At 39.5% G+C, this 14,603-nt stretch overlaps 2 protein-coding genes across 2 annotated transcripts in view; both read left to right on the forward strand.

The window, feature by feature from the left end:
- The first annotated feature begins 7,339 nt into the window (after positions 1-7,339).
- On the forward strand, positions 7,340-12,141 carry LOC104227742 (probable fructokinase-7). Its single transcript, XM_009780049.2, has 7 exons — positions 7,340-7,596; positions 8,361-8,578; positions 9,684-9,896; positions 9,991-10,188; positions 10,261-10,401; positions 10,744-10,860; positions 11,552-12,141. Exons 1-7 carry the CDS (start codon positions 7,575-7,577, stop codon positions 11,684-11,686), a joined length of 1,044 nt encoding a protein of 347 aa, XP_009778351.1. The 5' UTR covers positions 7,340-7,574; the 3' UTR covers positions 11,687-12,141.
- A 637-nt stretch (positions 12,142-12,778) lies between these two features.
- LOC104227744 (uncharacterized) overlaps positions 12,779-14,603 on the forward strand; it is a 38,049-nt gene continuing 36,224 nt past the window's right edge. Inside the window, exons 1-4 of the mRNA XM_070170998.1 lie at positions 12,779-13,175; positions 13,275-13,306; positions 13,958-14,055; positions 14,142-14,224. Coding sequence (XP_070027099.1) covers positions 13,062-13,175; positions 13,275-13,306; positions 13,958-14,055; positions 14,142-14,224 — 327 coding nt within the window. The 5' untranslated portion in view covers positions 12,779-13,061. The remainder of the gene's footprint in view (positions 13,176-13,274; positions 13,307-13,957; positions 14,056-14,141; positions 14,225-14,603) is intronic.

Genomic DNA, 14,603 nt, shown 5'->3' on the forward strand with positions numbered 1-14,603 from the left:
CGCCCAAGTTATCGAGGGGCATCATCGGGTCATGGTTCTCACAGTTCTCATCAGGGCCAGTCATCACTCAATGCCCTTCCAGCCCAGAGTTCATCCCGTGCTCCATCAGTTCAGGGCTCTTCTATGCCAGGTGCATTTTCTAGTCATTCCGGTGCTAGGGGTTCCCTTCAGTCCCCGTCTCCAGCACCCGGGAGCTTCTATGAGTGTAGAGAGATGTGTCATATGTAGAGGTAGTGTCCTTGTCATCTTGGGGGTTCATCTCAGCAGAGAAGTCAGCCATCGGCTTCAGCGCCAATTACTTCACCACCACCCTCCCACCCAGCTAGGGGTGGAGGTCAGTCAGCTAGGGGTCGCCCTAGAGGGGGAGGTCGATCAGGTGGTGGTCAAACCCATTTCTATGCACTTCCAGCTAGACCCGATACTATCACTTCTGATGCTATGATCACGGGTATTGTCTTAGTCTGCCATAGAGATGCCTCTGTATTATTTGATCCTGGTTTCACTTATTCTTATGTGTCATCATATTTTGCTCGTTACTTGGATACGCCCCGTGAGTCTCTTGTTTCATCTGTTCGTGTATCTACTCCGATGGGCGATACTGTTATTATATATTGTATGTATCAGTCGTGTGTGGTGACTATTAGGGTCTGGAGACCCGAGTAGATCTTTTGTTGTTATATATGGTAGATTTCGATGTTATATTGGGCATGGATTGGCTCTCTCCATGTCGTGGTATTTTGGATTGTCATGCTAAGACAGTGACATTGGCTATGCCGGGTGTGCCACGGATTGAATGGCGAGGTTCGACTGATTATGTTACTAGTAGGGTAATTTCATTCTCGAAGGCCCAGCATATGGTTGAGAAGGATTGTCTTTCATATTTAGCCTTTGTGAGGGATGTCAGTGCAAAGACTCCTAGTATTGATTCTGTTCTTGTTGTGAGGAATTTTCTCGATGTGTTCCCAGTAGACCTGTCGGGCATGCCACCGAACATGGATATTAATTTTGGTATTAATTTGGTACCGGGCACTTAGCCCATTTCTATTCCACCGTATCGTATAACACCAGCGGAGTTAAAGGAACAGCTTCAGGAACTCCTTGATAAGGGGTTTATTCGGCCTAGTATGTCGCTTTGGGGTGCGCTTGTTCTATTTGTGAAGAAGAAGGATGGCTCGATGAGGATGTGCATTGATTACAGGCAGTTGAACAAAGTAACAATCAAGAACGAGTACCCTTTGCATCGTATCAATGATTTGTTTGACCAGCTTCAGGGAGTGAGAGTGTTCTCGAAGATTAATCTCCGTTCAGGTTATCACTAGTTGAAGATCAGGGACTCGTATATTTTTAAGACATCTTTCAGGACCCGATATGGTCATTATGAGTTCTTAGTGATGTCTTTAAGGCTGACCAATGCCCCAGCAACATTCATGCATTTGATGAACAACGTGTTTCGGCCTTATCTCGACTCATTTGTCATAGTTTTCATTGATGATATTCTGGTGTACTCACGTAGTCAGAAGGAGCATGCGGAGCATTTGAGAGTTGTGTTGCAGAGATTAAGGGAGGAGAAACTTTATGCAAAGTTCTCCAAGTGTGAGTTTTGGCTCAGTTCAGTGGCTTTCTTAGGGCACGTGTTGTCCAGTGAGGGTATTCAGGTTGATCCAAAGAAGATAGAGGTAGTTCAGAGTTGGCCCAGACCATCCTCAGCCACAGATATTCGCAGCTTCCTTAGTTTGGTGGGTTATTACCGTCGGCTGTTCAGGAATTTTCATTCATCGCATTGCCCTTGACCAAGTTGACTCAAAAGGGTGCTCCTTTCATGTGGTCGGATGAGTGTGAAAAGAGATTTCAGAAACTCATGATTGCCTTGACCACAGCTCCAGTGTTAGTATTTCCATCAGCTTATGTTCATATACCGTGTATATGATACTTCGAGGGTTGGTATTGAGTGTATATTGATGCAGAAGGGTAGAGTTATTGCTTATGCTTCTCGTCAGTTGAAGCCCCATGAGAAGAACTACCCTGTTCATGATTTGGAGTTGGCTTCCATTGTTCATGCGTTGAAGATTTGGAGGCATTATTTGTATGGTGTGTTTTGTGAGGTGTTTACCGATCATCGTAGCCTTCAACACTTGTTCAAATAGAAGTATCTCAATTTGAGGCAGCGGAAATGGTTGGAGTTGCTAAAGGACTATGATATTACTATCTTTTACCATTCGGGAAAGGCCAATATGGTGGCCGATGCCTTGAGCCGGAAAGCGGTGAGTATAGGAAGTTTGGCAGATATTCCAGTTGGAGAGAGACCTCTTGCAGTTGATGTTCAGGCCTTGGTCAATCGGTTCGTGAGGCTAGATATTTCAGAGCCCAGTCAGGTATTGGCTTGTGTGATTTCTCGATCTTCCTTATTTGATCGCATTAGAGAGCGCTAATATGATGATCCTTATTTGCTTTTCCTTAAGGACAGAGTTCAGCACGATGATGCCAGAGATGTGACTATTGGTGATGATGGGGTATTGAAGATGTAGGGTCAGATATGTGTGCCCAATGTAGATGGGCTCCGGGAGTTGATTCTGGAGGAGGCCCATAGCTCGCGGTATTCCATTCATCTGGGTGTTGTAAATATGTATCAGGATCCGAGACAATATTATTGGTGGAGGAGAATGAAAAAGGACATTTTGGGATTTGTAGCTCGGTGTCTTGATTGTCAGCAGGTGAAATATGAGCATCAGAGACTGGGTGGCTTGCTTCAACAAATGGATATTCCAGAGTGGAAGTGAGAGCGGGACTTTGTAGTTGGGCTCCCACGGACTTTGAAAAAGTTTGATGCTATTTGGGTGATTGTGGATCGGCTGACCAAGTTCACGCACTTCATTCCGGTTTGTACTACCTATTCTTCAGAGCGGTTGGAAGGGATCTATATTCGGGAGATTGTTTGTTTGCATGGTGTCCCAGTTTCTATCATTTCAGATAGGGGCACTCAGTTTACTTCACAGTTTTGGAGGTCTGTGCAACGAGAGTTGGGTACTTAGGTTGAGTTGAGCACAACTTTTCACCCTCAGACGGACGGGCAGTCCGAGTGCACTATTCAGATATTGGAGGACATGTTGCGTTTGTGTCATTGATTTTGGATGGTCATGGGATCAATTTCTACCGCTCGCAGAGTTTGCTTATAACAACAACTACCAGTCGAGTATTTAGATGGCTCCATATGAGGTTTTGTATGGGAGACGTTGTAGATCTCCAGTTGGTTGGTTTGAGTCGGGTGAGGGCAGGCTATTGGGTACAGACTTGGTGCAGGATGCTTTTGGACAAAATGAAGGTGATTTAGGAGAGGCTTCCTACAGCCTAATCGAGACAAAAGAGTTATGCTGATAGGAAGGTTCGGGATGTGTCCTACATGGTTGGTGAGAAGGTCTTGTTGAAGGTTTTGCCCATGAAGGGTGTTATGAGATTTAGGAAGAAGGGTAAATTGAGTCCTCGGTTCATTGGGCCTTTTGAGGTGCTTCGGAGGATTAGGGGTGGCTTGTGAGCTTGTTTTGCCACCCAGCTTGTCGAGTGTACATCCGGTATTTCATGTTTCTATGCTCCAGAAGTATATTGGCGATCCATTTCATATTTTGGATTTTAGCACGGTTCAGTTAGATGATGATTTGACTTATGGTGTGGAGCCAGTAGCTATTTTGGAGTGTCAGGTTCGAAAGTTGATTTCAAAGGATATAATTTCAGTTAAAGTACAGTGGAGAGGTCGGCACGTGGAGGAGGCTACCTGGGAGACCGAGCGGGAGATGCGGAGCAGATATCCTCACCTATTTGAGGCTTCAGGTATGTTTCTTGACCCGTTCGATGACGAATGTTTGTTTAAGAAGGGAAGGATATAACGACTCGACCGGTCATTTCATGAGTTACCACTCTAATTCCCCTATTTCTGCATTTTATTGTCTTGTTCAGTGGTATTATATTTATCGGGTTGGTTGGCTTGGGTTCGGAAAGGTTTTGGTAAGGTTTGAGACACTTAGTCTCTTTTGAGTAAACTTAAGTTGGAAAAGTCAATCGGATGTTGACTTATGTGAAAAAGGGCTCGGATGTGAATTTCAATGGTTCCGATAGCTTCGGGATATGATTTGGGACTTAGGAGTGTGATCGGAACGTGTTTTGGAGGTCCGTAGTAGATTTAGGCTTGAATTGGCGAAATTGAAATTTTGGCGTTTTCCAGTTGATAGGTGAGATTTTGATATAGGGGTCGGAATGGAATTTTGGAAGTTGCAGTAGGTCCGTTGTGTCATTTGGGATGTGTGTGCAAAATTTCAGGTCATTTGGACGTGGTTTGATAGACTTTTTGATCGAAAGCGGAATTTGGAAGTTTTTGAAACTCTTAGGCTTGAATCCGATGTGTTTTGGTTGATTTAATATTGTTTGAGGTGTTTTGAAGATTGGTATAAGTTTGAATAGTGGTATATGACTTGTTGGTGCTTTTGGTTGAGGTCCCGGGGGCCTCGGGGTGATTCAGATGGTTGACGGGAGATTAGAGTTTGGTTTTTGGCAGCTGAAGATTTCCCATTGCTGTCATAACCGCACCTGCGGCTAGGGGACCGCAAGTGCGGGCTCGCAGAAGCGCCCAGATGCTCACAAATGCAGAATTGGCCATGTGGGGCTGGGATCGCAGAATCGGCTGCTCGATCGCACCTGAGGTGGCGCATGTGCGACTTCTTAATCGTAGATGCGGAAATGGGCGCATTCGTGAGAACCGCAGATGCGGTGCATTTGACCGCAGAAACGGAGGAAGGGCCGCAGGTGCGAAAACCCTGGGCCAGAAAGTATATAAACCCTCATTCGCGATTTTCAGCCTTCTTCACCATTTTAAATCGATTTTTGGAGTTTTTGGGGGATTTTGAAGAGGGAATTAGAGGGAACTTCGTTGAGGTAAGAATTTTCATCATAAAACTCGTTCCTATGGTTTTATTTTATTGATTAGGCTTGAAATTTATGGAAAATTTGTGGGTAAATATTGAAGAAACTAGAGCTTGAGATTGGAGATCTTTGAGCAAGGGTTTGAGGGGCCATTTGTGGTCGGATTTTAGTACTTTTGATATGTATGAACTCTTGGGGAGATAATGAGTTTATTGATATAAATTTTATCGAATTTTGAGACGTGGGCCCAGGGGTCGGGTTTGGTTAATTTCGGGATTTGCGTTGTATTTTGATTACTTTCGAGTGGACTTTGTTCCTTTAGCATATTTTGATGGTTATGTACTGATTTTGGTTAGATTTGGAGCATCCGGAGGCCGATTCGAGAGGCAAAGGCATCGCGGGCTAGAGTTGGACCGGATAGAGGTGAGTGATGATTGTAAATGTTGTTCTGAGGGTATGAAACCTCGGATTTCACATCGTTGTGCTAGTTTGAGGTGATGCACACGCTAGATGACGAGTGTGAGGTCATGCACTGTTGGGAATTGTAACTTAGTCCGTCCCGAATGACTGTTTTACTGCGTAATTGATTGAAAACTGTTTGCTATCATCATGTTTTGGGCTGAATGCCATATTTGGGCTTCGTGCCGACTGTTTTGGACCCTTAGGGGATTTTTACTACTATTCCTCACTGTCTTGACTTTATACTTGTACTTAGTCATGCTATATTCTACTGTTTTTCATAACTCATCTATGTTTACTCTGTTTTGACATCTTAAATGATATTTTGAGTTGAGCATCATATTTTACTGTGCCCGAGTGGCTTTTAGAGATTTTTGACTGAGTAGGGCCGAGAGCCTGTATTGTGAGGTTATTATGGGATCTGGCTGTGCGCCGCAACGGTATTGTGCTGATTCATGATATGAGGCCGAGAGCCTGTTTGATTATGCCACGAGATGGCTTGTTATTGCGTTTGGGCCGTAAGGGGCCCTTTCCAGAGTCTGTACACCCCCAGTGAGCGCGGATACCCAGTGTGATATGTGATATAGCCCGAATGGCTGATGTTGTTCCTTGTTATTGCCCAAGGGGCTGATACGAGTGATTGTGAGATAGCCCGAGGGGCTGATTCTGTTGGTACTTTGCCCGAGGGGCTGGTTTTATGTGTTTATCTTTTCTCACTGCTTTTCATTCACTCGTTTTACTGTTAAAAGATGTCTTAAAGAAGCTTGTACTGAACTAAAGTATTTTTATAAGTTTTCACTGTTTTATTGCATTATATTGGTTTTATACTGCCTCTTTGTAGCATTGTGCTGTGTTTTACGTGTTTTCTTATCGCTCAACTGCTTTTACTTTTATTACTCACTGAGTTGGCGTACTCACATTACTCCTTGTACCCTGTGTGCAGATTCAGGAGCTTCAGGTCCCGTTAGCGAGGGCTGATTGCTTCCAACAGGCTGTTCGGAGTTCACTAGGTAGCTGCTCGACGTTCACAGCCCAGTGCTCCTCCTTGCTATCTCTATTTTCATTTGTGTTGGAATTGTACTAGACTGTGTAGACTTTTCGAACTCTTAGACGGATGTTTTAGATGCTCATGACTGGTGAAACCCCTATGTCAGGTTATGTTTGTTTCCGCAAATTGTACTATTTCACTTTTCTTTTGGGATTTAATCATGCTAATGACTTAAATTGAATTGTTATAACTGTTTAAATGGATTGGAAGTTTGTGTCGGCTGACCTTGTTTCACGATAGGCGCCATCACGACCAGATCCGGGTTTAGGATCGTAACAATATTTTACACAAAAATCTGTCTACCTTTTAAAAAATAATTGTTTGGGATCATTTACAAATTACAATATTTGGTTGACTTAAAGTATGTGATATATATTTATTTTACAAAGTGGAGGATAATGTATGGGTATATATTGATAATGTTTTTTCTAATAATAAGGTTTCGTATTTCAGGGTCATTGTAAGCTGCATTAGGAGTTTAGGAATTCTACATAAAAAATTTAATGTTTGCATAATTAGTACATGGTTTCGATTTAAAAATTCTGCATAAAACACTGTTTTCCTTTGCTAATCTTTGTTATATTCTCAATCTTTGTTATATGCCCATTTTACCAATCGAAGCAACTGCACTAAAAACGTGAATATTGTGCCACGAGTATATTTAAATTACAAGTAAAAACGGTATATTGGATTCAAGCTAAGATATGATATTCTGTTAAGTGTTAATTATCCATTAATAAGGACTCTAATTTCATTAAAATCCCCTAATGAAGTTATTAATCACAAGATTTAAATCATGGATATACAACTAACAACCACTTTATAGTAATTTTCACAAACAGAAAATTGAGAATATTCACCCTCAAAAGAAAATTCAGACACCTGCCGTGTCAGCAAGTAATCATAAAGGGTGGCAAAGAAAGAGGAAAAAGAGCAATTTGTTCATTTTACACTTTCTTGTCAACTTCAAAAACCCATCTCTAGCTCTCTTTCAAGATTCCCCTATTGGAAATAGACCATTTTTCACTTTCTTTAGCGACAAACGCCTAGCTCTTGCCTTTCTCTCTCTCTCTCGCTCTGCCTGTGATTTTGTGTGCGTGTTCTTGTGATATTTCCAAAGCAACCACTTTTAGCACTAAGATTCATCGTCGATCACAATATGGCTGACGAATCGATTTCAGGTTCTGCATCTATCTCTTAATGGGTACATAAAACATACATTTACAAATATTGAATGTATACTCTGTCTGTTATTGTTTCAGAATTCTGGTTTTAGTTGCTTATTTGTTTCAAGGTTCTACATTATCTTGAATCTTGTTCAGATATTCGATCTTTGTTGTTTCATGATAGTAGTAGCTTTCTTGGGTTGTTGTTTTTGTAATGATCATTATAGAAGCATCATATTTTAAAGAAGAGTTAGTGTTTTTTTCTTTACACTGTAATTCTAGTTGATCTGAACGAGTTCCTTATATTGCTATTAAGAAATTATGAATAAGAAAATTGGCCAAATGTGTCATATTTCGGTAGTAGATTTTCTTTTGTGGTTCTCTTCAAGTGTTGTCTTTTAATTTTTATTGTGTATATTGGAATTAAGTCCCGTTAATTCAGATTTTCACAAGATTGGAAGCTTTCTGGTAGAAAGAAAGAAAAATGATTTCTGGTTTATCTAATTCTGAACTACTTGATATAGCTCATGTAAACAAGGATTCATTTTGACGAAGTTTGTTAATGCATGCCCAAGTCTTGAATGAAATTAGTAGTAGTTGTATTTGTTAGCGTGGGGGGTTTAGCAAATTAGGAAAGAAAATTACAGGTCTGTTTTTTTATTTTAAAATAAAAATTTTGATGCTTTTAATTTAGAAGCTGCTATGATTTGATTTGATTCAAGAGAACTTGGTCATTTGGTTGTAAGCTCCGTTGAGCTCTGAACTTTGGTTGTTTGCAGGCAATTTGAAAGACCTTTCTTTGAACACGAATGGTGCGGCAACAAAGAAGTCTCATTTGGTTGTTTGCTTTGGAGAGATGCTGATTGACTTTGTCCCAACTGTCGGTGGAGTTTCACTTGCGGAAGCTCCTGCCTTCGAAAAAGCTCCTGGTGGTGCACCCGCTAATGTTGCTGTGTGCATTGCGAACTTAGGTGGTTCTTCTGCTTTTATTGGGAAGGTACAATTCTTTTCCTATTGTTCTTAATTCTCATTATATGCAGTAACGGAGGGTTGTTTGGATGAGAATGCTCCTTTTTTTCTCTTTTGGGTGGGAGGTTGAAAATGTTTGATCTAACATTTATTATGTTCTATAAGTGCATGTCTGATATTGGATTACAAATTTCTCCTATCAGAGGGTACCTACTTTGAATTGTTGAAGTCGTCCTTGACTCCTTGTGCTTTTGCCGTACTATATGGGGAGCAAGAATTCTTTGTTTTATTTTCTTGGTGCTTAAATATGTACAAGAACCATGCAGTGCAATTCTACTGTGAGATGTGTAGCATGAGAGCAATGCTGCCTTGTCCATGTACTGTGTTATATTGATACTTAAATTGTAAAATTCAAATCAGTTATTGTCTTTCAAATGGTGAATTCCGCTGATGCATGCCTAAATTTTTAGGTTGTGTTCACTCTCAAATAGAAAACTGAAAACAGATTCCTTCTTAGTAGTTCATGCGAATAGTTACTAAGTTCTTCTTTTTCTTTGGTCTTTTAAAAAAAAAAGGGAATTCATAAAGAAAAAGTTTAAATTGCTATTTTCTTGTTTGAAAATGCTAAGAATCCTTATCATTCTATAAAAAAGGCTTAAATCGCTACTTCTGCCTTCTGTGAGTGGATAAATGTGTAAATGATTTTGCATACTATGAGATAGGCTAGTGTAGAGTCTACTCAATCGCATAGAAACAGCAAACAGATTGTCCAGTCTATTGGTATCATCATGCTTTACGTATATATCGTCATCCAACTAGTTTTCAGATGAAGAATTTGGAACAGTGCTTGCATTAACATTTTTATATGTTTTGAGTTTCTGTATATATTGTTTATCAGTCAATAGAATGGATCTGGGATGAGGAATTTTACTTTTGCAAGACCCTGCACTGGTTCCACTTAGTCATGTTATGTACTTTCTTTTTGTTGCTTGTTCATCTTGTGGACTGAACGTTTTTCCCTTGCTTCTGTACTGATTATTATTCTTAATTGAAACCTTTGTGCTATGCTTTAATTGGCGATGACTTCAAATGCGGCCTATAGATAGCTTTAAGATCTGTGCATTTTGAATTAGGTCGGTGAGGATGACTTCGGGCGTATGTTAGCTGACATTTTGAAGCAACACAACGTTGACAATTCTGGCATGCGGTTTGACCATGATGCAAGGACTGCACTAGCCTTCGTTACACTCACAGCTGAAGGTGAGCGGGAATTCGTGTTTTTCCGCAATCCTAGTGCTGATATGTTTCTTCGGGAGTCAGAACTCGATGTAAATCTTGTTAAAAAGGTGTAAATTCCTGCTTTATTCCTTCAATGCATAGAAGCATTTTCCATTTAGCTTCAATGCAAGATTTCCTAAAAGGCGTATTAATCATGTCCAGGCCACCATCTTCCATTATGGTTCAATTAGTTTGATCGAAGAACCCTGTAGATCAACACAACTTGCTGCAATGGACATAGCCAAAAGATCAGGTAGCATACTCTCGTATGATCCAAACCTGAGATTGCCCTTGTGGCCTTCAGAAGATGCTGCTCGAAGTGGAATAATGAGTGTGTGGAACCTAGCAGATGTTATTAAGGTATGATTTTTCTCGATAAATGCATCACCTGCTGAGTTCTCTTTAACAATGAAATACTGTGTTTACATGCAGATAAGTGAGGACGAAATTTCATTCTTGACTGGAGCTGATGATCCAAATGATGATGACGTGGTGTTGAAGAGGCTTTTCCATCCTAATCTGAAGCTTTTGCTTGTAACTGAAGGTTCGGCTGGTTGTAGATATTACACCAAGGTATTATTTTCCCTATTTTATCCATATATTTTCTTTGATTTTGCAGGAAAACTAACATATAATGCTTAGAGTTGAAGATTTTACTATGCAGCTACAACATTATTTTCTCTGAAGATGTAAAATGTCTCAGCCTGCCAGGCACATTAAATTTTACCAAATAGTATTAAACAATAAGTAGAATTTACATTATGTATATTTATCATAAAAAAGAATTTTATGTTATTTATGCAGTGCATTTTTGTACTTACATGTTACTGTTAGTGATGTTAAATGCATGAATATCTTAGTTTTTGTCCTCTTAGAAACATTATTTGCCTGTAGATGCTGACTCAATTGATGCAGGAATTCAAGGGAAGAGTACATGGTATTAAAGTAAAAGCTGTTGATACAACTGGTGCGGGTGATGCATTTGTCGGTGGAATTCTCAAGTGTCTAGCTTCTGATGCTGATCTCTATCAGGTGCATGAATTTGGATATGAGCAAAAAAGCCAATAGTAGTTTTCTCATTGTTCATGCTTCTTACCGCAATCTATTGTTCACCTTATCATACTTTCTTCCCCTTGTCAACTCTTTTCTTGATTTGGTAAAAAAAAAAAGGCCCATTGTGACATCTTCACCCAATTGCATACCTTCACCCCCTCCCCTCTCTTTCTAATTCTAGTCTCTATTCTTACGAGGTTATAAATAGGGAGAATAACTCACAGAAGTTTGTAGTTTCAAGTAGCTGCTTCATGTTGACTTCGCAATTTTAACCGTGTCCTCTTGCTGAGAGGGCAAAATCCTTCCAGCAGTACTGAAAATCGAGTTACCCTGTCAAAACCAATTTGTCAGTTCACTGCTTTCGCGACTGTATAGTTATTTGATTGATGAGGTAATTTGTTCCCTGATAGTTTGATCGTACACCCCAGCAAGTTAAGATTGTTTTGCTTTCACCGGCTTAATTGGTCTTTCTCAGGATTGTTTTGCTTTCATCGGTGTAATTGGTCTTTCTCTAACTATATCCCATCACAACATTGTGAAAGATTCTATTGTCTCCTTTTGGTGGGCACTTTTTCTCGTTTATTTCCATTTTTTGATCTCATCATGTCTGTTTCATTGAGTGAACATCAAGCTCCTAACTTTGGAAATCCTTTTTATAATTTCTTGGTAGGATGAGAAGCGGTTAAGGGAGGCTCTCTTTTTCGCTAATGTTTGTGCTGCCCTGACAGTGACAGGAAGAGGTGGAATCCCTTCCCTTCCTACACAAGAAGCAGTTCAACAAACTCTCACCGAGGTCACTGCATAAGAAGACAAAACAAGTTTTGTTCTCATCATGTTGTATCTGCATTATTTTAGATTTATCTGCATAATGAGCTATTCATTTTCTTTTCGTCTCTGGTATCTGCTGGTTCTTTCCTCAATTTGGAAAGTTGTTGCAGTGAAAGAGACATCTAAGAGATGCAAGAAAAATAGCCTAGCGTCTTCTTTCGTCATACAAGGAAATGGTGGAAGCCTTTTCTGCTAATCCAAAAGAACTTTTGTACAAGCTGGGATGTCTCTGGTACATATCTGATCCTTGTTATGGATCCATCAGATCATGGTATACTTAGGATGTTAAACAGCGAAGATAGGGAGGGTTAATATTGAATTTTGAGGGAAAAATAAAGTGTGTATGCATTTCACGACCTTTGGTTATAGCTTTTGTTGTTGTTGTTCAATAATGGTACCACTGTAACAGAATGCCATTTCTTTCCTTTTCAATTGCCTTTCTTTTGTTTCCTTTAAGTCTCTGTATTAGGATCTGACTTCATGAGATCATTGTTTCGTGAGAACTAATGGGGAATCTGTCTTAATATGAAACAGCGGAACGAAACATTATGTGGTTTGACAAACAAGATATAATACTATTCTCAAATTAAGGGAAGCAAGTTAGCAGTATTACCTGTCAAAGCATGGGGTTTCACTGATTTGCATAATTTGATCTTATTACAATCGAATGAACTATTATACTCGGTGGGTGGGTACAATTCCAGCCTAACGTGAGAGGATGATGGGTCAGAAAAGTTGAACTTTCTTGGGACGATTTATCAGCAAATGTATACTACTACATATCAAATAAAAATGTGCTAAATGTTCAACACAGATAGTGCTTAGACTATCATCATGTTATCTAATAGAACCAAACCACAAAAACAATTAATAGTCAACCACATGCTTTAAAATTTTGTATCAGCATCCCGTTAATTTTATGTAACTATTTGCAATTCTATTTTTTTTTTTTCGATAATGACATTTTTTAAACTCCCGCAACGGTAGCCGAAGAGGGAAATAATCAAAAGTGAAGCTAGTTGGTATTTGCAGCTCTTCATCCATTTTTTGTTTATGGGGCCAACTTTGGCAAACTGATACTCGTAAAATTGACAAATGTGCTCTTCTTTCTTTTGCGCCCAACATTCCCCAAAATAAACATACTACCTGCAAATGCCAACGACGTGCTGGCGCCGCCTGCTGCTAATTAAAGCAAATTTCGCCAACTAGTTCCCACATTCAGCGAAACTCTCACTCTTTAGAAATTAGGATTCCTTCTACGAAAAAACTATTGTCAATTTCCCTAATCCACTGTCCGTATCGATCACTTTCCTTCTTCTTTTGGTTACTAGTGAAATTAGAGTGTTGTATCAATGGCAACCGACACCAATTCAGATCGGAATGCCACAGCCAAAACTGTGCTGCTTCCGGAGATTGGGCCCGATGGCATTGCTAGAGAATCACCCGCCATCGCTTACACCGAGAAGGTCCGTCTCTAATTTATACACTTAATGCGTGCTTGCTTTCAATACTTAAGTTACACTACTGACTACACGCACTGTTGATTGTTGCAATGTTGTTTCCAGATAATTGAGGACGAGCAGCTTCAGTTAAGAAAGTAAGTTGACTTGTTACTTCTACTCTCATGTATCTTACACTTCAGTGGGCAAATTCATGACTAAAGTATCTGTTAAATGTAGATTCGAGAGGTGAATATGGTGGTAAAATATGAAAAGCTAAGTATATAAACAAATTGACAAATCATATTGGTCCTGATTAGTATGTAAAGCTCATTTATGACTGATAAACTTATGGACAAACCAAATAATCCAAATCCTTTTTCTCATAAGGAGTTTAGTTTAGGAGCATTAAGAATTACATAGATTTTCCACAAATTGGAATTCGTGAAAGAGCTTTTCCTTCATTCTGCATATGAGAGCATCGCTGATAGAATGGAAAGATCAAGAAAATTGAAAAGGTAAAGTTGTTTCCATCACTGGAAAGCTCTTTTATCCTTGGAGATCCTTGTTCTACGGATTCTTACTGTTTTGCCAGTTTTTAGTCCGTGATCTTAGTTCCTCCTATCAAGTGAATACATTGTCAACAGTAATTGATTAGAGCAGAATATCTGAATAGGAACCTGAGATTATATGGAAGTAATGGAAGCATCTTGTAATCATGTTATCACCAGCATTTAAGTTCTTTTTACATCAGATATGCTCCCTAAGTTTTGCATAATGATTTTGCTCTTCTTTGTGTATCTTGTCAGATATATTGATGAAAATTACTCCAAGATCCGTGATGTTGAAAGGGAACTGGCAAATCTTTCAATGGAGATGAAACTTACAGCTGGGCCTAAGAAAGCAGGTCTGTGCCTTGAGTATGCTGCTTATTTGTAACCTTCAGGTCTTGTAATTGTATGGCTGATTTATGAGCACCGCTATAACCTTCAGCACTTGAACAAATGAGAAAGAAAATAGAAATGTCAACAGAGAAAATCCATATTGCTAAGCTCAAGGAAGAACAAGTACGAAAGGTTCGTCTCCCCTCTTTCTGTTCTTTTTGGTTTTAAAATCACTAGTTTCTTGCCACGTGCGTTGCACGTGTATTACCAGTCATATAATACACTATTTTATAAAATAATGTCAACATATTAGAATGAAGCTTTTATTAAATAATTATATATAAAAGAATAATGTATAAACGATTAATGTGGTTCACTGTATTGTGACTTGTTTGTCAAGGTTGAGATGATTGGATATTATCTGAACCTATTAAATCCAAGGAGAAAGATCTTTAATATTGTAGCATTGTTTTCTACTTTCGTCACCATTATAATTTGTTGTGCATAACCATCAACCGTAATCTTGATGCAAGAAGAATATCATTGCTCTTCTTTATTTATAATGTCGGTG

This window comes from Nicotiana sylvestris, chromosome 3 (assembly GCF_000393655.2).
Source record: "Nicotiana sylvestris chromosome 3, ASM39365v2, whole genome shotgun sequence".
Classification (NCBI taxonomy): Eukaryota; Viridiplantae; Streptophyta; class Magnoliopsida; order Solanales; family Solanaceae; genus Nicotiana; species Nicotiana sylvestris.

Excerpts from the sequence above, each read along its gene's own strand:
- LOC104227742 (XM_009780049.2), top strand. The coding sequence starts at position 7,575 with ATGGCTGACGAATCGATTTCAG. Across the intron at positions 10,402-10,743 it reads GTTGTAGATATTACACCAAG|GAATTCAAGGGAAGAGTACA; the intron begins GTATTATTTTCC and ends CAATTGATGCAG. Across the intron at positions 10,861-11,551 it reads CTGATGCTGATCTCTATCAG|GATGAGAAGCGGTTAAGGGA; the intron begins GTGCATGAATTT and ends ATTTCTTGGTAG.